The 25,578-nt window shown below is 41.9% G+C and overlaps 1 protein-coding gene across 13 annotated transcripts in view; it reads right to left on the bottom strand.

Annotated features, from left to right (window-relative positions):
- The window catches only part of SPEF2 (sperm flagellar 2), a 146,832-nt gene that overhangs the window by 22,940 nt on the left and 98,314 nt on the right, over nucleotides 1-25,578 (bottom strand). For 6 of the 13 annotated variants that reach the window (XR_008425601.1, XR_008425602.1, XR_008425604.1 and 3 more), the window contains 10 exons: nucleotides 24,779-24,926; nucleotides 22,823-22,951; nucleotides 20,597-20,735; nucleotides 17,553-17,782; nucleotides 10,315-11,480; nucleotides 9,971-10,188; nucleotides 9,665-9,873; nucleotides 9,450-9,573; nucleotides 8,030-9,361; nucleotides 7,230-7,317 (listed from right to left, as the gene is read on the bottom strand). Coding sequence is in view for 7 of the 13 variants with exons in the window: in XM_053914258.2 (XP_053770233.1) it covers nucleotides 92-184; nucleotides 6,324-6,506; nucleotides 7,211-7,317; nucleotides 17,553-17,782; nucleotides 20,597-20,735; nucleotides 22,823-22,951; nucleotides 24,779-24,926 (1,029 nt within the window). In the remaining 6 variants the exon portion in view is untranslated. Of the gene's footprint in view, nucleotides 1-91; nucleotides 185-6,323; nucleotides 6,507-7,210; nucleotides 7,318-8,029; nucleotides 9,362-9,449; nucleotides 9,574-9,664; nucleotides 9,874-9,970; nucleotides 10,189-10,314; nucleotides 12,200-17,552; nucleotides 17,783-20,596; nucleotides 20,736-22,822; nucleotides 22,952-24,778; nucleotides 24,927-25,578 lie in introns of those variants that run through there. The other 7 variants (XM_053914258.2, XM_053914263.1, XM_053914259.2 and 4 more) reach the window with 4 other exon arrangements.

The following is a 25,578-nucleotide window of genomic DNA, read 5'->3' as shown; positions in this document are numbered from 1 at the left end:
GCTGGAGGGGGGCAGTGTGTCTAAAACAAGTCACACAAGTGGAAGAAATGACGAAGAAATTGGTCAGTGTCGCAGTGACCTCGGTAATTACCTCTATAAGATGCCCGGGCCTATTGAATGGCAGGGGTTCAAAAGGGTCCTCTGGAATTTTTATATCTTCATCTCCCGTAAACCATAGACCAGCCTATACACAAAGTAAAAAGAAAATTACTCATGTGTTATGCTGAGATGTAATTGTTTCTTTAAAAGCCACAGAGACTGAGCCTGTCTTGTGTAGGTAGGTGTCTGCAGTGGGCTGAAGAAAACATGGGTGGAGGAGAAAATACTAGAACTAACATTTACATGTATTTTGAGCTGATTCTTTCGCAATTTTTATTTTAAAAAATTTGATAATGTGTTGGGTTGGCCAAAAAGTTTGTTTAGTTTTTTTCCATACAATGGCTCCAGTAGTGCTTAATTGTCTTTAATTTGATTTGAAACAATTTTGTTCAATTGTATCGTTACAGCTGTCATATCAGTGTGCATTTAAAAAAATGTATCAAAATTGGTGAATTTTGTGCAGCTTTTTAAATATTGGAGATGGGATAAAATATGCAACATTTCAGTGTATTATGCTTTATTATTTCAAGGAAGGTAAAAATGCAAGAAAACATTTGTGCAGTATATGGAGAAGGTGCTGTGACTGACCAAACCTGTCAAATGTGGTGTGGGAAGTTTCTTGGTACTATTGACATTTTGGCCAAATAATTTTTTGCTGCGGGGCTATATTATGCATCGGAAGATGTTTAGCAGCATCCTTGGTCTCTACCCACTAGAAGCCAATAGTGGGAGATAGCCAACATACTCAAAATATCCAAATCAATAAAGTTATTGGTGGAGATGAAAAATGTGTCTTTCTTTTATGGAAAAAACTAAACGGACTTTTTGCCCAACCCAATATACAATGTATCAATGTGGTAGTACACAGGTAAAATGTATAAATGAAAGTCCACATATTAGGGATGCTAGCGGTATTTGAACTTGGGACATGGGATGAAGCTGGAGGTCACTGTCCTAGATTTTGCTTGCATAGCAGTATTTTGTGTGTGGGGGGAGCCTACATCTGTGGCAGCAGTTCGCATGCCACATGTCCGCCTGTGTTGCTGTCTGTTCTCAGGGCCCAGGTTGGTGCTGGAACACATTGTTGTTGTTGGAAAATCTTTGTTGAATGACTGACTGACTGACTCAAGAGCTCAAAGGCCTACCTTTTACTGACATTGCTGTTTCTCAGCCCGTATCTAACACCTATTATGAAATCCTTTGGATCCCCTTGGGCAGTGCTTCATCCATCTCTCCCTCCCTTCGGTTCCCACACTGCCACACTGGTGCAGAGCCTCATTACTCCATCATAGGACACCCCTGAACCTCAGAGCTGTTTTTGTTTCTAGTCTTCCTTTTATTTGTTTTAGTTTGTACCATGCATCCATTTCAATCTTCTCAAAACCTTAATCTTTTCATATCTCTGCTCAGTCTCTGCTCAGTCTCTGCTCAGTTTCCTATGCTCGCTCTTTCATTCACATCACCCTCCTATGTGAGGTGACCTCCTGTCCACCCATGTAAACTACACAGTCCTGGCTCAGATCATACCTCTGCCAGGAAGCCCTCCTTGATCTCTGCTGTGAACTTAATTTGACTTGTTCAAATCTTACATTTGGCATTTAGTTTATTCCTTTGGGTGTTGTAATTCATGTCTGCTGTTGAAAATCAGTTATTAAATTCCTTGGGTTCAAAGACTGTGTCTTATTAAGCCTAATTTTTATACATGGTAAGCACTTTATCTACCTAAGCATTTTGTTGCCAGTTCTCACTCCCTTGCCATCTCCCATGGTGACAACCTACTCTCAGCACTGCTACTGCCAAGAGCCACTGGCTTCCTGAGCCTGACTCTGGTCTCTGGTCTCTGCCTTCTTTCCTTCTAAGAATCACCTGTACTTTGAAAGGAGGCTGCAGTGACATTGGGTAGCTGGTAAGGAGATGCAGCCCCCAGAGGTGAGGACTGAGTTTTATTTTCATTTGGAACAAAGGAATGCTGGGCTGGGAGATACTGGCTATGTGAAAGTGTATGAGGAAGAAGACTCAGAAGCAGCTTATATTCCAGCATGGGCCTGGCTTTGGATGTAAGTGCTTTTGCACCCATCAGGAGGCGACCTTGGCCCAGTGACTAATCTGGAGGGTAGGTACCACTTTCTGGGAGAATAGAGAGATGAAGAGCACAGGTAGGATCTGTGCTTCAGAATGTGATGGAGTAACAGAGTTCAGAATTACCTTCCTGCCTTAAATAACAAGAACAATGGACAACGTATGTGATACATGTGTTTTCAGACATTAGACAACAGACAACATAGGGCAGTAGCTGCTGACAGAAGGAAAGCAGAAGAGAATGCCCACTGCTGTTCCAGCCTAGAGGGAGTTTCCGGGCTGCAGTGCCAGGGCGGGTGTCCGGATAGAGCCTGGCAGTCCAGCTGAGTTGACAAGACAGATTTTGGAGTTGAAGGAGATCAAGATGGCTAGAATTTTCAAGGCATAACATGAGAGATAGAGAGAGGGAGAGAGAGAGAGGCCTTGAGATCTGCAGAGGGATCTCCTCACATCTCAATGAAGAGCCAATCTGTGGATGTGTGTGTGTGTGTGTGTGCACAAAATACCAGAAGCTGGAGAAAGAACCACAGTAAGGGAGTAGGTCGAACAATTCTGAGACTCACACAGGGCTGGGAAGAGTTCATGTTGCCCCCAGGCAGAGTGAGGAGACCTCCTGATGTGTAAGGCACTGGGTAGACATGGCCGTGGTAGTTGGGCCAGATTAGGCCTACACTAAAGGCAGCTCTGGACCCACTCTTACAAATCATTTTTTTGGAACTATTATAACTTATAAATGAATTCAGCAAAGTGACAAGGTACAAAATCAACACATGAAAATTAGTTCCATTTCTGTAGACTAACAATGAATAATCTAAAAAAAATTAAGAAAACATTTACATTTGCAATAACATCAAAAGGAATAAAATACTTCGGTATTAACTTAACCAAGGAGGTGAAAAGACTTGTACAGTGAAAGCTAGAAAACATTGCTTAAAGAAAGTAAAATAGACTTAACTAAATGGAAAGATATTCTGTGTTTATGGAATGGAAAGCAACATAGTTAAGATGCAGATACTACCTAAAGTGATCTACAGACTCAATGCAACCCCTATCAAAATCCCAAAGACATTTTTTGCAGAGCTAAAAAACCCTGTTCTAATAATCATATGGAATTTTAAGAGACACCAAATAGCCAAAACAATCCTGAAAGAGATGAACAAAGCTGAGGGACTCACACTTTTTGATTTCAAAACTTACTACAAAGCTACCATTATTAAAACAGTGTGATACTGGCATACAAATAGACATGAAGATCAATGGAATAGAACAGAAAGCCCAGAAATTAACCCTCACACATATAGTCAAAAGGTTTTTGACACATCCTTACAACTCTTAATGTAACCTTGTAATAACAAAACTGATTCCAAGTAACATAACTACATGTCAGACAATATTTAAAGTATACAAAACTGGGCACCTAATAATGCAAAATTCACAATATCTGGCATCCAATATAAGTTATAGGCATGCAAAAAATGTAAAAGACAGAAAAGACCTATAGTTGAGGGAAACATCAATCAATAGAAATGGACACAGATGATAGAATGAATAAAGATTATGTGCACTTAGCTATTCTGAATATATTTCCTTTGTTCCAGGACACGAAGGAAAACATGCACACAAAAAGAAAGAAATTCAAGATGTTTAAAAAAGCCAACTTGAACTTCTAGGGATAAAAAATACATAACTGAAGTGAAGTGAAAAATACACTGGATGGTGTAAATAGCAGATTTGACTCTGCAGAGGAAATAATCAGTGAACTTGAAGACACAGAAATAGAAATGAATACAAAATAAAGAGAAAAAAGGCTGGAAAAAATGAGCTAAGCATCAATGACCTGTAGGACAATAAACATATGACTGGATTTTGAGAAGGCAGAAGGTACAAGAAAAGTATTTGGAAGAAAATATCCTGAAAATTTTCCAAATTAAATAAAAACTAAAAACCCACAGTTGTAAGAAACTCAGTGAATCTGAAGCAGAACAAAGTAGACTGAGGAACACAATAATCAAATTGCTGAAAACCGGTAAAGAGAGGAAATGATCAAAGAAGCCAGAGCGGGGATAGAGAAGCAGAGATAGGGTCCCTCCTCTCCCCTCCGTAGCTCAGCCACTGTCAACTCCACACCCAGTGGTGTCAATGCACAGAAATCTTTCCTGGTTCTTAAAACCAATGGCTCATTTATATTAGTTTTCTAAAAGTGTATAATATTTCATAAGCAATAAAACTGTTTCAAAGTGCTTCACACATAAGAGGGCCACATTAAAAAGAAAAAAAATAACCTAATTGGAAAACAACTTATGGTTTTTAAAAATCCTCCATGCAAATTTTACAAAATGAAGTGGTCAACATGAACCTGGGTAGTAGGGTTTAAACTGATAAAGCAAGGTTCAGTCCACCACGTCCTGCTTCACTGGGGAGTTAGGCAATTTGTCCTGGAAATATGGAAATGGCATTAGTATTCTCTTGCTGAAATAGGGCCAAAGAATTTCTTCTTTTTTTCTTTTCCTTAGAAAATGAGCACTGCACTGTTCGAATCCCAGAATGTCTGACTCATTAAGCCAACAATAAGCTGCATTCTCACCAACAGAAGATGAGTCGAGAGCTGAACATCAAAGAACCCTGCTTGAGTGTGACTGAACGTGCGCGCACCGCAGAGGCAGCCTACGGCAGCTGCAGAAGGGGTGGGAGCACGCGGCATGTGGGCTTGTATGCTCGTGTGGCTCAGATGAGGCATGCAGCCCAGCTGACTTCACAAACCTTGTATCTCATTCCATTTTAGAAGCTGGGGAAATCAGCCCACTCTTATGTGGCTGTTGTGGTGAACTTGCAATTAGTCAAAAAAAAAAAAGTAAAAGAAAAGAAAAGAAAAAAGACAGACAAAATAAAAAGCAGAGTAGAGAGCCTTTTTCTCCCAGAAAACTTCATCTCAGCAATTCGGTTATACTATTTTATTGTTTTAATGTGGCATTTTCAATAAATCTTTTGAAATGTTGCCCTAGAAGCTGTTTTGACTTTTTCCATAAAATAACCTTTTTGTGTGTGTGTGGGCTGGTGAGTGTTGGAAATCTGCGAAAGTTATGATGTGGGATGGTCAAGTGCACTCTCTAAATGGCCTGCTGGTCCTGGGGCTCCTGAGAAGCGGGAAGTGCGGGGAATTGTGGGAAGAGGAGAGCACAGAGCTCAGAAATCAACTGCTCCCAAACCATAGGCGGTGCCCAAGGAAGTGTATCTGAGTTTCTATTCAATGCAGCAGCCAGCTTTCTCTAAGAAAGTCACACCTTTAGTAAAGGAACTTTCTGGTGTTGGTGCAGCACTTTGGTGAAAAACGCTAACACCCTGTGTTTGTTTCATGTTTGTGAAAAAGGATGTTTAAATCGATATCCTGTGTTAATTGGCACATACTGTACATAGTGAAGGCTGGTAATTGCACAATGACCACTGTTTAAAGTCTTAAGCCAATGCTAAAAATAGAGTAAGTTTTGCTTTGCTGTTTTGTTTTTAAACAAAATCATCTTTACAAGTTGTAAGTCCAGGACAGTGATAGCATTCATAAATTGCCCCTCTTGGGAAATAAATCAGAACCTGGTCAGCTGAACACTTTTTCTGATCATCCGTGAAGGAACCTTCTCAACATGTAAGTGCTATTTCCTCCGGCTCAGCTGTGTGAACATGAGAACCTCAGCGCTGGCGATAAGCACTCCATCCATTAATTATGGAAGGAAAGAGAAGCTGGAGGGGCATGATCTTTCCGTGGTGGCCTACATTTGAGATGCAGGCACCTAGAGGGTAACATCCTGCTTCAAAACGGGTACCCTACACCTGTGTCCGGACATCTTTCGTGTCTACCAGCACTGTGAAATGGTGAGCAAGAGGATGAACTCAATTAATAGACACAAAATAAGCAATGCGGGCCCTTCCTAGTTAGGAGATTTCATGCTTGCTCCTTCCTTACTCAAACTTCTCAAAAATGAGTTGGTTTTTCTTATCTTCATTTCCTAGAGGCCTCATCATTTCCTCAGTCCTCTGTGGTCTGGATTCTGTTCTCTACCAGGATTGCTCTGGTAAAGGTCACCAGTTAGATTCTATTTACTTCTTAGGCCTAAAGTAGTCTGGTCTTAGAGCCACTAGGTGTTGATAACCACCTGCATGTACTGCTGGAACGTGATGGTGCCTGACTCTTCCTCATCCACAGCCTTGAACCTCTGCAGGGTCTCAAGAAGCTCCTCCTCCAGGGCGATGGGCCAAGGCAGCGAGGCCACTAACAAGAACTTCCGCCAGTCCACGAAATCCAAGTTTACTGTCAGTAAAGATGTTAGTTCCTGCAACTGGGAGAAAACAGGAAATGCTATTGGAATGTTTGTATGACTCTATCGGGAAGCTCTGCTGTTCACGTTTCTCAGGAAGAGATTCAGACAAAGAAAGCAGGATCTTGGACTGGTGATTAGAGCCGGTTGTGACTTACATTCCGAGTTCTCCCAACCACTCTACACTAGGCAGTCCCTGGGATGTTTTTCCCCTTCTGCCTCTTGGACATTTGTGTTTCTGCTCCCTGTTACCCCGTGAATTTACACATGTGTCTCCAGTTGACTTTGCACCTTGTCAACAGGGGAAGGATAAAAGTGATAGTGGTGCTCGCGTAAGGGCCCTGAAGCCCAGCTGGTAGGGAAATACTCTTTAATCACTTTGTTTTCCGATACAGTCTAAAGAAACAGAATATGATGAAAAGCAGGAACTGCCAGAATCGTCTACTTTTACTACTGAGGGTCATTCCATCAGGCAGCAATAGAGGCAAACTCACAGGTTGAGCTTCCTGGTCTCTGGAATGTTTCATTGACTGATGGCATCCTCACTCATTCTCTGAGCATGAGCAATACTGAGCACGCATCTTAAGTGAAAGTTCATTCATTTAATTTTTATTGGTTGACCACTAAATGTCAGCTACTGTACAAGTACCGGTTAATTTAAAATGATTGACTTGATCGACTAAAAATTCTCAAAGCTTTAAATCCCAAACAAAATTGACACTTACTTCAGGTCGAGTGAGGTGCATCCAACTACTAGGAAGGTTGTTTGTTCCGAGGTTCAGGGTCACCAAGTCAAGAAGAATGTCGGTGAATGCTTTATTTCCTATTATGCCTATAATCCAGTGAAAAATACTTTTTAATTGTGTGACAGAGAGTCATGTTATTAGTATTATTTAAAGTGGTAATCCTTAGAGAAGCAGAAGCTATTTTGAAAATGTGAAAACATTAATCAATTCCTGATGCTCTCTCATTATTTTTTCTCAGCTCAGTCAAAAATATCTTTTTTTTGGCTGAGTAATATGTTATTACAGATTGGGCAAATTACTGAGACTTCATATTTTAGTTTAGAGTCTTTTTTGACCTTTTACTCAGAATCAGTTGAATTGAAAAAAAAATTCTAAGCTTTGCTATTATGCAGTAGGGCACAAGACTAAAACAGTTTGGTAAATATAGGATAAAGGTGTTTCCGAAGCATGCATGCACTACAGTAGTCAAGGTAACACGTTTATCCTCATTTTACTCTTTAGATCAGAATATATTGATTGGTTTTAATAAATGTAGGGAGATTTGAGCTGTTCAATTATTGGATTGGAAGAGTTAATTTAATCATACAATTGGTTCACTATTACAAAGTATTATATAAAAGATTACTAACCTTTTAAATGTTTTGCTCTTACATACTAATCTATTTTACCTTGTGCAACAGAGATATCTCCTTAGCCTGTTTCTCATTTCAAATTGTATGCACATGCATTTAAAAAGAAATAGGAAAGCAAAATAAATGAGTCTGCTTTAAAGGTGTCTAATTCCTGTAGCAGAGGTACCTTGAGCCAGAAGAGACTCCTACATGTACCGAGCATCTTTCAGGTCCAGAGTATACAGCTATTCTTCTTCATTTAGAAATACAAAGAGTGAAAAACATAGACGTAGCATCTCAAATTTTTCTTTTTACATCTAAATTTTTAGCATTTATAAAAGTCCAAAATAAACCTCATCATTCTCTCTAACCTTTAGGAACATGCAATAATCCTTTTAAAATTTCAGTGGTTTAAGCCAAACCAAATATACAATTCTGAGATTTGGAAGGTAGTTTCTAGGTAGCAAGAGCAGAATATTTCTCTCTTTGATATGACTGGCCACGCAGATGTTAGTTCAGAAATAAATTCTTTACCTTTTTTGATCAAACCTGAGTATTCAATTTTATAGAAATGAGAATACTTTCCAAGGTAGTAGAATTTTCAGATAAGTTAGAAATAAATCATTCATGTTTCTGAATATGAAACAATAAGTAATCTCTTTCGAAACCATGAAGAGGCTGAAAGTATTTAAAAATTCTGGTAGATGTGTAAAATATTTCCATTCTCTAATAACCACAGTACAAGCAAAGTAAGACAATATTTTCAATTCCGTAGGAGTTGTTTACCTGGGAACATTAGTGTGAAATGTGTTTCACACTAATGTGAAACTGTTTTAATATTTGACCCGTTACTTAAATAAACAAGGCATATAACATATGATCTTTACATATAACTCTTAGAAAGATGATATCAAAATAACACCATTGCTTAGAAATAGACACCTCTCACCCAAAGACTTTGACAGAACATGTAAATATAGAAGTAGAATTAGAAAGTTACTGGAAGACCAATTTTTGGATTTTGCTTTGTATGCCTGTAAGATACCAAATGTCTTTTGCTTTTGATGTGAAGATTGTTGAATGTTTTACTTTTAAATTTCAGGCTTTTGAAAATATATATATTTTTTGTTTCTGCTATGATGAATGAAGTCAACATCTGTCATATTACTAATCACTTTCATAATGGCTTTCTGAGTTTGATGAGCAATCTGAATTAGATCTTGTATCACTGGTTGAAGACTGTGTTCTTGTACTCCATAAACGGATAGCTTTCCTGGGGTCAAAGTTCTTAATGTCTGGAGAATTCAGCTGAATGATCAGGAGATCCGACATGCTCTCAGCCTTGACCTTGGCATGCATTTGTGACTTGGTGAGTTGTATCTGCCTAAAGCCCCGCCCCACTTCTGCTGAACTTGCAGGGAGGGTCAGCACAAGGTCCACTAGAATCAGGATATTTGGATACTTGTGTAAATAAACTGAATTCACAAAATCCCATGTCAATTTGCGGATGTTCTGAAATCTAGGAGAGAAAGTGAAAAATGTAAAAGATCAAGACACCCAAGTTTTACCCAATATTTATAAATATCAACTAGTTGATTGATGCTCACCTGTCATAAATTTCTGATTTCAACATGCTCCACTCAGTGACCACTTCATCGATTTGCACATTGGCAGCTTCCAAGACTGGTTTATAATGTGAAGTCAGGATGGACACCTCCTTTTCTCCAAAATCTGTCATCAATATACAAACGAATAGTCACATATATTTGAAAAAGCACTCAGTCAAAGAGTTGTCGGTTCAGAGTGAGTGCATATAGGTTACCTTCATTCTTCTTTGTGGGCCACAGGTTAAAGCTTCCAATCACGGTTGCCTTCACCACATCTTGGCTGGCATCTCTGAAACAGCCCTGCAGCCTCTTGATAAGATGTGTTAAAACCATGTTTCTCACACCAGAAATGCTTCCCTTTTCTTTGAGGCAGTTACCGTGAAAGTGTGTGACTGAATCCACCCTACGTTCTTTGGGCCCTGGTCTGGGGAGAAACAAAATCCCCCCAAGTAAAGCCTTCAGTGAAAAAAGCACCTGGAAAACAATCCCCCAAGTCCCTCGGCTCATCCCCAGCTGCTCACCTTGTTTGATACATTCTGAGCATTTCCAGTGTTGACTCTAAGGTAGCAAATATATCTGCCATTGAAGAATTTCTGTTTTGGCTGGCGTGGGACAGAATGCTAAGCACATGAATGACATCCACCAGGAAGTGAACAAATTTGACAGTGTCTGCTCGGAGAAGCATCTCTAGAAGTTCTTCGGCTTTCTGATGACTGGTCTCGCTTCTGCCTTCGTCTGTCTGTAACGCAGGTTGGAAGTAAAATAGCGGTCTATCTTCTCAAAACGATTATTTCGAATTGCTCAATAAAAATATTTTCTATTATTCTGAAAAACTAAAATAGGGTTGTATTTCAAAATTACTCACTGAACGCAGTTGCTGGACAATGGCAGGGTACCCCTTGAGTAAGCTCTGGAGGGCTGCCTGTAGTCCCTGAAGCCACCTCCTGCCTCCTGCTCGGGCAGGCATCACAGGGCGCAGGCGCAGGCCTCTGAAAACAGTTATCAGAGAACGCTGACGGAGAGGTGAACTGTGGTAGAAGCGGTGGACGCCGTCAAGGAGGTCTCTGACATCATGGTACAGGGGAATGCTCTGGAACACCGCCTTGTAAGATAGTTCAAGATGATGTGTGAAGCAATACACAGTCAGCACACGTGGCTGGATTTCTCTTAAAAGCAGGGCCACCCCACTGTTTTCTTCCTCTGAGCCAAGGGCACCATCCCGTCCAAAACCAACCAGTTTCTCTGCCCAGTCTTTGTCCAACAGCCCAAGTTGAAGATTTCTCTCTAGAGTTTTCTCAATGGCAATTTTGACAGACAGAGGATCCTTCTTTTCTGCTGTCTGTACCCCAACAAGCTGGCAATGCACTTTCCCTACGTGAGCAAACCGCACATAGACAAGTTCAGCTTCCTCCGTGGAACCGGCTGAGAGCCTGTCGCTGATGATGGAGAAAAACGGACTTTTCTCCAGTTTCTCTCTCAGATTTCTGCGTTCTACTTCAGCAATAAAATATGTAAAGGTTCTTGCTGACTTTTCCGTTCTGAATATGGGGCCAATATCGACACCCTTCATGTCATCCAACTTGCACATCCAGATAAAGTCTCTAAGGGGACGTCCAGTCTTGGCGAGAGCATGGCACGATCTGAACAAGTTCTCGGCCCTCCCGAGGGTGACCTTGCTCATGGCCCTCACCGCCAGCTCTGAGGAGGCTGTGTTCCCTGGAGAACCCTTCGTTGCTTCCATTAACGAAGCCTGGGCATGCGCCTCGCTGAGCTGATGCGCGCTGAGAAGTTGGGCGCTGAAGTTGTCAGTGCCGTAGGAGAGGCTCCCTGGACTTCCCCTCGACTTCGCTCCGTGCTTGCGACACAGGCCACAGAACATAAGATTTGGTATCTCATCATACACAAGCCATGGGAATTTTTTCAGCCAGATTTTCAAAAATTGGTTGTTCCTCTTCGGAAGGTAATGGTCAAGTGAATGTGTTTTTTTCTGCTTTTCGGTGACTCGACTCATGTGGTCTGGAGAATCCTTGCCTTTAAAATAACTCCACACTGTTACTTTAAGTATTCACCAATGTCCACCCTCAGTTTTGCTTAATGGCTGCTCCCCACATTTGCTCATTATTTCTGGAAAAATTCACAGGGAGTGCTTACTACTTACCAGGCATTCTGGTTAGTGTTTTCAATGGTTTATGTAATTTAATCCTTATAATACAGCATCCTTACTTTATGGTGAATAAAATGGACTGATTAACTATTATCACCATTTTGTGGGTAAAAGAACTAGGTCACAGAGAGGTTAATTAATTTGCCCAGTGTCACAGTGCTCATAGTGGTGGAGTTGGGGTTCACTAGCTGGCATCCTACTCCACAGCCCCCATGTTTACCGACTTCCTTACTTTGGGTTGCTCATAAGGGCCAAGGGGGCTATGGTCTTCTTCACTGTAGAAGCCATTTCTCCTTGCATTCCAGGACACCGTTTTTGCTGTTATTTCCTGCCCGTGGTAAGGTAAGAGAACAACGGGGCACGCACAGCAGTTTGTCTGCAAGGTCTGCCTTGGACGTCCCTCCACGCCAGAACCGCCTCCTCTGGCAGCCGGAGAGTCAGACTGTTACACAAAGGGCATCAGGCTGTGAGACCCGTCCCAGGCAGTTTATAAAACAGCTGCGCTTCATGCCTCGTATTCTTCTTTTCCCCAAAGGTCTAATTCGTGACATTTGATTATTTGTCAGAGAGGGGACTGTATACTTGTCTCGATGGAAGGAGAAAAAATTAGAATCACACAAAACCAAGTCCTAAAATACCAGTTTCCCTCTGAAGGCCGGGAGCCCCGAGCACAAACCAGTCTCCCCCCGACAACTTCCGTGACACTACTGGTCATGCTGTTGTCCTGCTTTACGGTGCCATGAGAGGTTGGGCCGTGCGTGTGTGTGACGGGACATCACAAGGCCTCCTGTGTGCGCACACACTCAGGGCATCATTTCATTTCACTGCTTAGGGTCCTCGGCTTTGACTCCACGACTAGATTTTCAATTCTTCTGAGGGAAACACACTTGCTTCGTGTGTGTCTACAACGTCTAGAGGGGCACTAGGCACTTGGCAGGTGTTTAAGAATAAGTCTCCTTTCCTAATTGACTTTCTCGATCTCATGTCTCTTCACGTCTTTTAATTGGAAGCTTTTCCATTAGCCAATCTGCCTCTGCCTTTCCTGTCCTATTTGTACCTAGCTTCTATTTTGCCTTCTTAATCAATCTTCTGTGGTTATTGTTGTTATAACAGGACACTTTTTTCCCAAATTCTAATGATTGCTGTTTTCATTTAAAATGAGCCTCCCTCCCTGGAGCTGACACCTACTCTGCCTTTTGTCTCTCACCTGCACATCGGCTTCCTGGTCCCCACATAGGCCTTCAGCCCCAGGGGCTGCCGGCTCAGCACACACACATGTTGGGAAAGACATGAGTGAAAGAATGAATGAAAAAAGAAGTCTCTTATTGCTAAAGCAAAGGACTTGAACTTTCACTAATGAGTTAGTTGGCTTTGATGATTTTAGGCTTTTGTGGACAGATTTTTTAGAAGGTGTTATCTTGAATTTTGAGTGCATGCATTCATTTGCTCAACGTAAATTCTCTGGTTTCGTGAGATTATGTTTCTTCCTGAAGAGACACCTGAACCTCTCTGCCCACACTTTTATGGGTCCAAAGGCTTCTAGATTACTACCGCATTTCCGTGATATGAATCTGATCTAGCGGAAGGAGTTCACCCACGGAGGGAACCATAGGGCATTTGGGGCCCACACTTCTTCTTGCTATGATCCTTAGATTCTGCCACCTTGACAAGATACTTCTGTTAATAAATAACATCAATTCTCCTTTTATCACACCTTTTCTAATAAACCTTTCCTTATTTCTTGATTTGTGTAAATGCCAGACAAATTTAATCACTTTTCAAATCAAAATATGGGGCTTAATTACTGGCAAATATATACTCTCATATTTTTACAATTTTTTTCAGAGACACTGAGCCTACACAAAGCCACAGAACTTTGTAGTTACTCCTTACAGACAACAAGCCAGGTGCCCTTCCTCCTGCCTCTAAGTAGCTGAGGTTTTGTAGCCAGAGTAGCATCTGCTGCTCTCTCATAGTCTCCTCTCTCTAATCCATTCTCCATATCCCTTGGCTCTAAACATCTTTCATAACCCTCTCTTGCATGTCTTGTGTAAGCCACTTGAGACTTTGTGACTTGACCACAACCTCTTTGTGGTCTTCACCTCCTGCCTCTTGCCCCAGCTGCTGTTTGCTGTTCCCTAAATATGTCATGCCACCTCAAAAATACCAATGTCTAGCCCATTTCCCCTGTGCCTGGAATACCCTGCCCCTGCTTCTTTCTCTTCCTGGAAGCTTCTGTCCAAATCCTACAAGCTAACCCCTATGCTGACCCACACAGGCAGCAATAACTCCTTTCTCATTTGAATTTCTGTGAAAACCATGTTGCTGAATGATCTAGCTTAGCCACTACAGCCTAGAGTTCTATATCTGTGCCCTCTGCCTCTGAGACCCTACACTGCGTCTAAGGGTCCCCGCGATGGGGCTGCAGGACAGCTCCTTGACAGTTTTCATAACAACGTTACAGGCCTGGAACAACTACATGCTGCCTCTCTTGAAGGAGTGAGGTCACAGAATTTGCCGGACTGTGTCCTCTCCAGATAGCCTCTCGGCAGAAGCCCAAACAGCTATGCACTAACTGCGTCTCCCCAAGCATTGTATGCAGTACTGACGGGCTTACCAGAAAAAGGAGTTCTTAGGGTTTGAGCAGGGACGGAGGAACATTGCAAAAGTGTTCTAATCTCTACAGGCTCCAAGTAGCTTCCTTGGAGAAGGGCCGTCTTCCTGATGAGCCTGGCACTTGCTGTTTGGAGACAAAACGTAGCTACCCAGAGCTTACAAGATGAGTGTTTTTGTACAAGATGGGATGGATTAGTTCTACTGGGTGATACAATTTTTTTTCTGGAGGTGTTTTAGGGTAGTGATGCAAGTGTTATTAGGGTATGTGCACCTACAGCATGCTGAGCTAACATTTTGGATAATAATAAGAATAGCTAGCATTAATATTGTATAATGCTACATATTTTCTAATAATATATTGCTGTTATTATGGGGCTAAGTAATAATGGCTTATACTACATTTAATTTGTACATTCCATGTACCGGACACTTTCTGAGCACTTTCTGTATATTGTCACTTTAATACTTATAACAACCTCATTAGTTTCCCCACTTTACAGAGGCGGACAGTGAGCTAGAGAGGTTAAATGACTTGCCCAAGATCATACTGCAGTCACTTGACAAGAGGTAGATTTAGAAGGAGCTGCCTGACTCTTCTGAGTCTTCTTACCCCTCCAGCCATGAGGAAGAAGTGAATTACCACGGAAATGCTAGCATGGGGTTTGACGCATGGCTTCTGATGCCACGCCAGGACTGGCTACTGTTATAATTCAAAAAATACTCTCAAAGTCCCTTCTCTGCTGGGAGGGTGCTTGTGGGAATGATTCCTGAGACAGCTGATGGAACGAACGTCTTGCTGATTCAGTGGTTGCCTCTCACTTAAGTCGCTCTTAACATTCTAGCGTATGAATTTTCACTAGGCAGCAAAAACAAAATGCTAGCACAACAAGTTGTTTCCTTGTATTTTTGCGTGACTTTGTATGGTTATCACGCAGAAGGTCATTTTCTCCCAGCATATTTGTAACAATCATATCAAGAAATGGTACTTTATGTCTAATTATACCTTCACCAAAGGAGATTTAGAATCATCACAAGCAGCAGAATTTGACCAGGAAAGGAATGTTGAATATAAGCATTACAGTCTCATTTTCAGTTTTACATTATCTTTGGTAAGAACTGTTTTAATGAAGGCTTTTAATTTTCCAGTAGATTAGCTAATACTCGGCAGAAAACTCCTAAGTTCTTGCCGTTGCTGTCCGGACAGCACCTACTTGCAAGTTCTTAAAGTAGCCTGACACTCGTTTTAATCAAAGATCATCTATTTACTTCTATGATTTTATTTATATAGAAAATTAAAAGTTATAAAATGTAACTTAACAATATTAATACTACTTACAAATTTGTTAGAAGATGTTACTGCAGGCTTAGTAACATAAAGACCATTACACGCAAATACGTGTGCTTGTTTCCTAGGAAAAAGTCCACCTGTCCACCTTATTTTAATATTGTTTAGTGAGCTTGAGGTTTGCATTTCAAATACCGTAGGTTGCATTGGCATATATGAAATAGTATAAGGAAATGCTCACATCTTTTAAGCTTAGGAATAACAGCGATTTTCAAATTCAGGCAAGAAGTTCTGTTGGGTCACACGTTTAGAAAGGTACCCCTTTCTGCCAATTGCTCTGCAGTGTCAAGCTGTTGTCACTTCGGCTAAGATCATCCTTTGATATCGTCGAGTTCCAGGGTAAATACAATGAAAGGTGTCATAAGAGCTTGTTTTCCAGTTCTTGGAAGGAATATGACAAAAGGCTTCACTTAAAAGATAAAGACCTGTGTATCACTTAAGGCAGTGAGCAACAGCCACAGAATGTGGAAGAAAGACGAAAGTCAGGGGATGCTTTCGGGGGCTGGGTGAGATGGGAGAAGGCACGAGTGGCAATAATTACTGCACTTGCTTGGGGAGGGGCCATGCCAACATTTGCAGCCTGACTCCGAAGATGTCACGAGAGAACCTCTAATTCTGCGACTATTGTTTTGCCTTCCCTTTATAACATTAGCAGAAATAATAACAATGAATGTTACTCCTATTGGTAGACTACCCAGATGCTATGCTAAGTATTTCACATGTACTTAGAAGCAACACAGGCAATAGATACTTTTTCAAGTGGTATAATTGAGTTAATGATACCGAAAAGGGTTTCAACGGCTTGCCCATAGATGACAACTCATTTTGAACCACCAAGCTCCCCAAGTCCCACAGTATTATATAGTCTTGGAAATTCTGCATTAATGCAACTGACATTCTTAAATCTGGGTTATGTCCCCAGCTGGGGTGGGTGGAGGTGGTTCCCCGACAGAGGGGCCTCCTCATTTGTTCATCTGCAGTTTGTGTGGATGGGGAAGGAGAAGCAGAGCCGGGTCCTGACCTTCCCCAGAACACCTGAACTCATTTCTCATATCAATTCGTTTCCTAGTGGCTGTGCCCCAACTTTAAATGTCCTGTGTATCCTTGCCATCAAATCTTTACGTCCTTCAGTTCCTCCCTGCAAAGTGTTGTTTCACAAAATTTTCCCTGACCAACCTCACTGCACATTGATTTTCCTTTGCTTTGCATTCTTGGGCACTTTTTATAAAGTTCATCTTCTGTTCCAGGAAGAACTTAAATAGACGTTTAGGGTTTTTTTTCTTTTTTTGTTTGCCTTTTCAAATTTCACTTGAAGTCCCCAAGGCAATTGGTTTCCCTTTTACATCTACTTTGTTAAAAATATAACTCTCTCCCTCCCTTCTTCCCTGTCTTTCTCCTCCCTTCCTTCCTCTTTCTACCATACTTTGAAAGCTGTTGTATTCTACCATACTCTGAAAATAAGATAAATGTTTCCGTTGGTATCTTTTAGTCCCAAGGGTCTCTAGAGTTATCTTCTAAGACATACACATGTCAAGTTATAGCTGCTATTTGTTATTTATTTTCAACTTTTAGCTGAAAAACAACCCTGGGTCTGAGGTTGGAACCAGGAGTGTACTATGATTATCATCATGACTACTAAGGCCCCTTCTAGAAGGGATTAAGAGTGGTTGATAATTTTCAAAATCCCCTTCCACAAACTCGTAACCCCAATACAAAGCTTAAACTGGAAGTAGGTACGAAGGCTGTTGCTCCATTGCTGGAAGGAGCGCTGCCCCAGCAGACCAGCTTGCCAGCCAGGAGTGTGGGAGGCAGGGGAGGAGATTTGCCAGGAATGAGGATCACCACGCTGCCAAGGGGTTAGCCACTGTTTTATGGCCACGTCATCCCAGGGGGCTGATTTTATTTGTGGGCAGGTGATTGTCCTCCCGATTAATCTTGACACTTGGGGGGCTCTTTTCATAATAATTGTTTTTCTTACCTTTAGGTGCTATTTCTAAGAACTGATCTCGGAAATTGTCGAGCTGCTCGATGGTCAGGGTGCCATTTTCTTCCTTTTCCACAGGCAGAGGGCGGATCGGAGGAGGGGGGTCTGGAAAGACTTTGATATCACCATTAATGAAGAAGTCCTCTTGGTCCAAATAAAGTTCGTTCTGAATTTTTGTAGACGTTTCAATGTGATAGCGAGCTACCTCAGTTAACTTTTCCACACTGGAAGTAGAGAAAGGAAGAGGGTTATCCCCACTGAAGATACTATTAGGTTAACACTGCTTGCTTATTAGATATATACACAAAGTTAACACACTATATACCTAAGTTAGACGATTCAGTCTGCACGCTTAAAAATTCTCCTTTCTCCTCAAATCCATTTATAAAAAAAAAGGCAGGGTATAAATAAATAAATGTAGATTAGAATCAAAACACATGCTTGTTGTAGAGTCACACATCTTATACAAAGCTAAACAAGAAGATACTTCATTAAATATGGTTATATTTATATTAGACATATTTTACTACATAAGCGAGATTATGTCAAGATACACAGGGTCCAGCAGAAGTAACACCTGCTGGAGTGTGGTTGGAAGGGTAATAATATGGGTGTAATAATTTATAGTTTTAATTTTGAACATTTCACCTAAAATGTCATATGGGTGACATTTTGCTTGAGTGTGACATTGTTATGTTCCAGAATGACATGCTCCTGATTTTGTAATGAAAAGGGGTGTTATTTGTGCTGGACCCTGTATTTTATTCTAAGTATGGGCCAAAATATGGTTATATTCCTGAAAAAAAAAACCCTGTAACATATGACTGTTGGAATCACACACCTATTTGGAATCAGGATAAATTATAAAATGAATCAAACTTATACAGGCACAAGTAAGTTTAGCATAAGTAGCAGTAGGTAAGGACCACTGTGTGCGGTGGACGGGCCCTGGACAGCGTGCTCTGTCTCAGGACTCCGTCTAGCCCCAGTCCTTCGCTGAATGTCCTTGTCTCTGCAATGGAGCCGATCACACACAGCTCCGCACCTTATGGCTACTAAGGCGAAATCACCCAGGGCGTGAATTCAAGCCGTCCTGGGGATTATAATTTTGGCTCTAATTAAAGGCCATTTTAAAGGCCAAAGAAGTTTTATAGATACGCACAATATCACTGTATTACTGGAAGGATATTGTTTGTAGCTTGCAACAAAGATTGAACACGAAAAAAACGCATACTTAATGTGCTGTCACCTAACTTGGGAACAGCAAAATATTCGTGTACTAAAAATTAAAAACATTGTATGACTTGCTTTCTTTCAAAAGACACTCTTGAATTCAACTCCAGCACGCTGTGTTTGTGAGTGCCCATGGAGTATGCATTACCTGATTAGTTTGTGCTTGATGGTGTTTGTGTGCTGGGCGCAGAGGAGAAGGGACCCCAAATGTGGACTGAGAGCCAGCCATGACCGGTGCATGAAAATAGGTGCACCATCTGCTGAACGGTTACCAAGAGTGACCTTATGAGGATGGGAGGGGAAAAATGTTAGGAAAATGAAGTTCAATGGAATCTGGTCTCTCTCTCTTTTTTTAATCTCTGAAAGATTTTTGCCATAACCACATTCAGAGCTCAGAGATATACATATACACAATATACATCTGAGAAATGTGAGTACATATGATAAAAATAAAGAGCATTTACATTTGGCAGCCACATGGTTGAGAGCTGTGACTCCTAAGAATGAAGAAGATAATGTTTTCATTTCGAAGTGCCAGGTGGAGAACAGAGCTGAGCATCATTGCTCTGCGATGCTGATGAGTAATTGTGTTGGCTATTCAGTAGTAAAATTATTTTAAGCATCACTGCAGTAAGGTTACCAGGCTGAGTGTGTGTGTGTGTGTGTGTGTGTGTTACCATAAAGCAACAGATAGAAACGACTGGGATAAAGATTTCACAACAGAACTTTCATTATGAGACAAGGATTGGAGAAAACAAACCGTAACAACTGTCTCTCAAATGGCCTTCGGTGCCTCCGAGAGAAATTGCCATCAATATCCTATGGACGTAGCAGCTTCCAAATTTTCAGTAGATGTTTATTGCGATCTGGAGTATATGAGAACCTAGACCTAGTAGAAACCTGTGAAGTGCCCTGTTTGGAGTGTTTCCTTTCCCAGATGAAGCGGGGTGGGAGCGACTGGTCTCGCTGCTAATGTGCCCAGATGTGGAGCCTGGGTGTCCCAGAAGGTCAGGCCTCCAGAGTCTCACTTGAAGGCTATTTCCACTCTGCCAAGATGCTTCTTTACTCCTTTGAGGGGGAATTAGGAGATGAAACTCACTGCCCCTCACGAGCAATAAGAGTTGGAAAGCCTTTGGAACCCAACAGAAAAGTGGCACAGGGCCTTATCACCCTTCGGAGGGGTCCACGTGACTGGTGGGTGTCACGGTTTCTCACTCTTCCATTAGTTGGCCCTGACTGGTAATGTGTCTGGCGTTAGACAGATATGAAACATTATCTTCTGGAAAACATTTAAAAGCACCTATAATCTTACCTTGTAAACTAAGGTCTTCACTGAGCAGTGTGAAAACCAAACTCTTAAATAATACACAAGACTGGATATTGCAATACAACCCTTTGAAACATGATTTACCATTGAAAAGGGTCAATATAAAGGTACATGAAATTTCTTCAAAGGTCAACATTTCTATTTGTAAATGTAATTTGCATTTGTACACACTTTACAAATCTTTGTCAGTTTTGGTTTTCAGGAAATACTGAAGTGTATTTTTATTTTTATTCTCATCAGAGGACATGGTTATTGATTTTTTTTCTAGGGAGAGGGGAAGGGTGGGAGAAAGAGGAGAGAATCACCTATCCTTGCCTCTTGCACGCACCCCAGCTGGGGACCGAACCCACAACTCAAGCATGTGCCCTGATCAGACATCAAACCCGCGATCTTTCAGTTCACAGGAATTTCCTCCAACCCACTGAGCCACGCCAGCCAGGGTCGAAGTGTGTTTTTAATAAGTCAGGCAGTACTTTACCTGGCCATTTCATGCAAGTACCTCTCACCAAGCCACTTTTCCATGAGTTTATATACATCAACTACCTTTGTTACTAAATCTTCAAGGGCAGCCAATGCTTTTGTCTTTATCAGTTCAAGTCGGAACTGTGTGGCTATCTCTATTTAAAAAGAGAAATAAAGATTTTTAAAAAATGTATTATGCACACATGCATTTTCTGATGAACTGAATTTAAGTTTAAACCAACCATGCTTCAATTTGTGAAGCTTTAGGCACACATTTAATCTATAAATACGGATGAGTGATACCCATCCATCTCATTGAGAAGCAAACGTAATGTGTGGTAGTCATTTGATTATTTAAACTGAAACTGTAGTTAAGCTTTACACTTATTGCACTTCATAGTAATACGCTCTTTGATATATTGTAATGAAAGAACACAAATAGGTAATTTCCTAATATCAGAAAGGAGGAGACTTCAAAGTCTCTTTATCTCCCTACTTCAGAACTTTTGAATTACAATGCCATAGCCTTTCTCAGCACTGGGAAAACCAGGGTCAAGTCCATGTGTCCCAGGGCTTACTGCTGTCCCTGGAACATCATATGGCCTGTGGATTTTACCTATGAAATACCTTTCCAGTCTTCCTTCTTTGCTGTTTCCATTACCACTGGTCTAGTCTAGGCACTGAGTATGTCACCTAAATTACCCCAATGGCGTCAGTCCTGCTTTCTCTAAGTTCCTTCCCCCACCCCAAATCCCAACCTATCTCCACACTCTCCGGAGAGATCTGTGTCACCCGCACATGTAATCACAGTTGCTCTTGCGCTCAGAATTCTTCTCTAGCTCCTAGTTGCCATAAGAGAAAAGGTAACCTTTTCTTGGCAAGGTCTATGCGGCCCTCCATGATGTGGCTTCCCTATGTCCCTGGTCAGTCCTTCCCAGAATATGCCCCAGACTCCCAAGCTACTCACTGCGGGTCACCCAGTTCTCCCCTCCCACCACTGCCCCGATTTGTGCCCTGGGCAAACTTCTCCACATTCTGCTCATCCAGTTCAGCTCAAGCATCAATTCACCTACTGGGGAAGTCTTTCCTGATCACCCCAACCCTCCCCCCACGCTCCCTTTGTCCTGTAAGCCCACCTCCAATATCCCAACATACTATAAGGGATTGTTTGTATTTCCCTTCCTCTAGACCAGGATTTATTTTTGTTAGTTTTGTGTCTGTGTATATATGAGTGTGTTTCCAGTAACTACTACAGGGTTGGCACATAGCAAAACCCAGTAAATATTTATTGTGTGAATGAAGGAATTTAACCACAGCAGTAATCATGTATGAATGTACTGAAAGATGAAGTAGACTTTACCGAAAGCAGAGGAGGGGACAGGCAGTGGAGGGGAAGACGTGTCCTGCCTCTCCTGACCCCAGATGTTCCTGAGTTCAACTTCCTTCAGAGTTTACTCTTGGGATTATGGAGGCAGGTGGTAGTGGGGTGAGAGGAAGGGAGAAGAGGAGAGAAGCAAGGGATGGAAAGCATCCTTAATAGTTAATGGGCATTGAGTCCCAGCTGACCCAAAGATGTGATTTTACGATTTTCTCATCTAATACATTGACCACGATTTCTTTCTGATTAGGATACTTTTGCTCGGTTTCTTGATCTTTTCAAATTCCACTTCGAAATGCATTGTAAGACAACTTGAAGAGCCAGAAGGAGACTGTCTTTTAGAGTCTTTGCTATGCAAAGAGAAGGGGGCCGTAGGACATTATTGACCGTCACTTGCTCGCCTATGGGCTCTGCTCCCAAGAAGTCCCTTTCAGGGCCTGTTCACCTCTGGATAGGGTTTATTTTTCTGGTGAGATGCCTAGATTATTCTTATCATAATATAAAGCCACCTATGTAGGTAGCCCCAAGCCTTGTTTCAATCTGTAAAATGACACCAACTCCAAAATATTCTTGGTGTTTCTATTCTTTGAGATTATAATTACGGCAAGCGCTCTCCTAACCCTTTCCCAAAGTCCTGTTCCCTAAGTCTCTTTTTTTTTTTCTTTTTGAGAACAAGCAGATAATTATACAACGGTCAAACCTAGTCTTCCTATAGTGACATGAAAATGGGCAACTGAATGCTGTACTTTTTAATCAGTTTGCTCTGTGTTCTCATAGATCCGGTTTGAGCTGTCCGCGTGGGCTGTTGGCTTAGTGGTCTATTTTCTACTGAAAAGGACCACCTTAGTTTTTTCTAATTACTACCTTCAAACTGCAGGGCAGCAAGATGTTCTTCCTTTATTTTGAGTCTCAGTTCGTTTTTCTTTTCCATTTCAGCAATCTCCTCTGGTGACTGTGTTGCAGGAGAGGCTTCTACCATGGGTGGTGATTTACCTGAAAGGTCGACCAAACCCACCAAATAAACTCACAGTGGACAAGTGCATACACGTGGTACTTGGACAAAATGAGGACAAAGTAAAATGTGTACAGCTCTGAACCTCCGGTGACCCGGAAAGGAGAGAACCCTGGTCCTGACCGTGTGCGTGATGAAATCTTGATGGTCTTGCCCTGGGAACTCTCCGCATGGCATCTGATGTGGGGCATCATGGGAAAATGGGGCTGCACAGCATGTGCAGACATGGTTACTGACTCCAAAGAGGTGGCAATTCAGAGTGTGGGGACAGACATTAGCGAACCCCAACACACTGTGGATGCCATTAGCCACCCGCAGGAGGGCCACTCCACAAGGGTTACTTACACTAGCCATGGGTTTGCCAGGCCCTCATCAAGAAGAAACTAGAGGATAACCTTGAGAAGATATGGCTGAAATGTAGCTGATGGTCAAGAATCTGTAATCTACTTAATTATCTTGCAACTAGTACTTAACTGCAAGTCCTTCCGTGGTTACATAGGAAAAGGAGGCAATAAGAATTTGTTGGTATTTGAGAATTTGACAGTGTGATTCTTGGTTGTGGGCCCATGTTATGTAATTCTCCTTAGTTCAATAAGTTGTTCTTGAAGGTCCCGCCTCTAGGGCTTTAAATTTTCTGAGGAAGATGTAGACAAAGAAACTGTAGTAAGAGGTGTTTGTCGCAATGGAGGGTGTATGTATAAGTCACAGACGAAGGAGAGCTTAATCTCCTGGATTTCTATTTCACCATCTGTGAAATTAAGAGATTGGACTCAACTAGGCATTCTGTTAAAGTAAATTAAAGCATTTCCTTCCAACGCTACTTGTTTCATTTATTATCACCATCTGTGACGGACTGAAGGGGTGTGTCCTTTATCTCGGTGTCGCTCTTCTGTTTGCTTCGAGTGCCACCCCCAGCCCTACTCTCCCCACTCTCAGGGTTTTGTCTTAACTCCTACCCACGGCTGCTTAAATCGACTCCCCTTGGGAAAGGTTTCCCAGGCGCCTCAGCTGGAGGAAGGTGACTTTGCTCTAAAGGGACTTGTCCCTTCCCTCCCAAAGAACAATGACAGGCCAAATGTGTGTCTCTGCTGCTAGCCTGCAGCTCTGTCTGCGTAGGGGCTGGGTTTTTGTTTTCCTAAAGTTCACCACTGTGTTCTCAGCACCCACGAGAGTGTGCTTCCCAGAACAGGCGCCTAACACACGTCACGAGCATTCGATGCATGGAGTGACTCGTGTTCACGTACTTCCACCCCTACCTCTCTTGCCCCAAGTCGCTGCAAAAATGTACAAGTGGAAGAAGCATTCAGAGGGGAAGATAATGTTGGTGGCAGGGCTGACCCTGAAGGTGAAGAGTTGTTTTCAGCCAACCCGAGTTTTCCTTTCCTTTTACTTTCCAGGAGGCCCCTGGAGACAAGGACTTGCTTGAATAAAACCTGAGACCTGAATTGAACCTTAAACTAACATAATGAGCTTTTAAAGTTCTCTTGGTCACTGCAGCATCATCCCCTTGCACACACTTTTCAGAACACAGTGTCAACTTGCAGTTCTTTTAACATGGTCAAAACTGTCTTTGAGGTTAATTTGACCCTGGATATACTTGGCTGTTTGGATAAACAAGTTACATAGGACAGGTATACGATATGATTTGCCAACTAACACCACAGTTCACTGAAGCCTGGGTCTCGAAGTTAAACCTAGTGAAGAGCATTTATTGGCTTAGAGGTTAGTGTGCTTGGTTAAATGCTGGTTTCCTACCAAGGTGAGGTTTAAGCATCCACTGTTTAAGCATCCACTAAAACCATGAATACCTTTCTCTTTTTTGTCTGCCTTTTTTTGTGGGGGTGGTTCCTTTGCGACTTTTTTATTAGCATTCATCTGAGGAGATTTTTCTTTTGTTTCCGCTGGCTGGGTTTCCTTTTCTTCTTCCAGGAGCCTCTGGTGAATTTCAGCAGCCACCTGGTTGTATAAGAGCAATATTTCAGTTAGGGCAATGTTTATGAAATATGATAACCATTTGGATTTAGTCCTCAGGCGATTCCACTGAAATCCAGGCCACCTATCCAGTCCTATAGAGCACACACTTCAATGTTTTACTGAAACAGAAGCCCGGCCTTGTCCTGGGATGCGGCTTCCCCCCGGGCCAGCCATGCGGGGCTGCTCCAGCCCTGCCTGTAGTGGGCGCATCCTTACACTTCCTCATTGCCACCTCCAGACTGTGACAGCACCCTGGTGAGGCAAAAATTCCTTTCTTTTAAATCTCTGACTCCGTGGGTTTAACCTCCCTGTCCTTCCAAGTTCCTGTTATCTGTTGGCCTTCAATCAAGGGTATTCCCTTATATCAGTGTTTCTCAATTTTTTTTTTATTATTGACCCCCTTTGGAATTTTTAAAACAGCTTCTCCCCATCATGTCCCCCTCCATGAAGTTTTAATCCTGCAGAAGAGATTGTATCTGTCTATAAATTTTATGTATACCTGTGTTTTACGCATAAAGTGGTTAAGAATTTTTCATGCTCCCCAACCAATTTTGGGGAATGCATGCCTTATATTAACTGGGCTCGTGGACATGTGAATCCTGGGCTTCTTTACAGGTGCGATGTTCATAAGGAT

This window comes from Desmodus rotundus, chromosome 1 (assembly GCF_022682495.2).
Source record: "Desmodus rotundus isolate HL8 chromosome 1, HLdesRot8A.1, whole genome shotgun sequence".
Taxonomy (NCBI): Eukaryota; Metazoa; Chordata; class Mammalia; order Chiroptera; family Phyllostomidae; genus Desmodus; species Desmodus rotundus.
The sequence above is the reverse complement of the archived record's forward strand: the minus strand, read 5'-3'. Positions and strand labels throughout refer to the sequence as shown.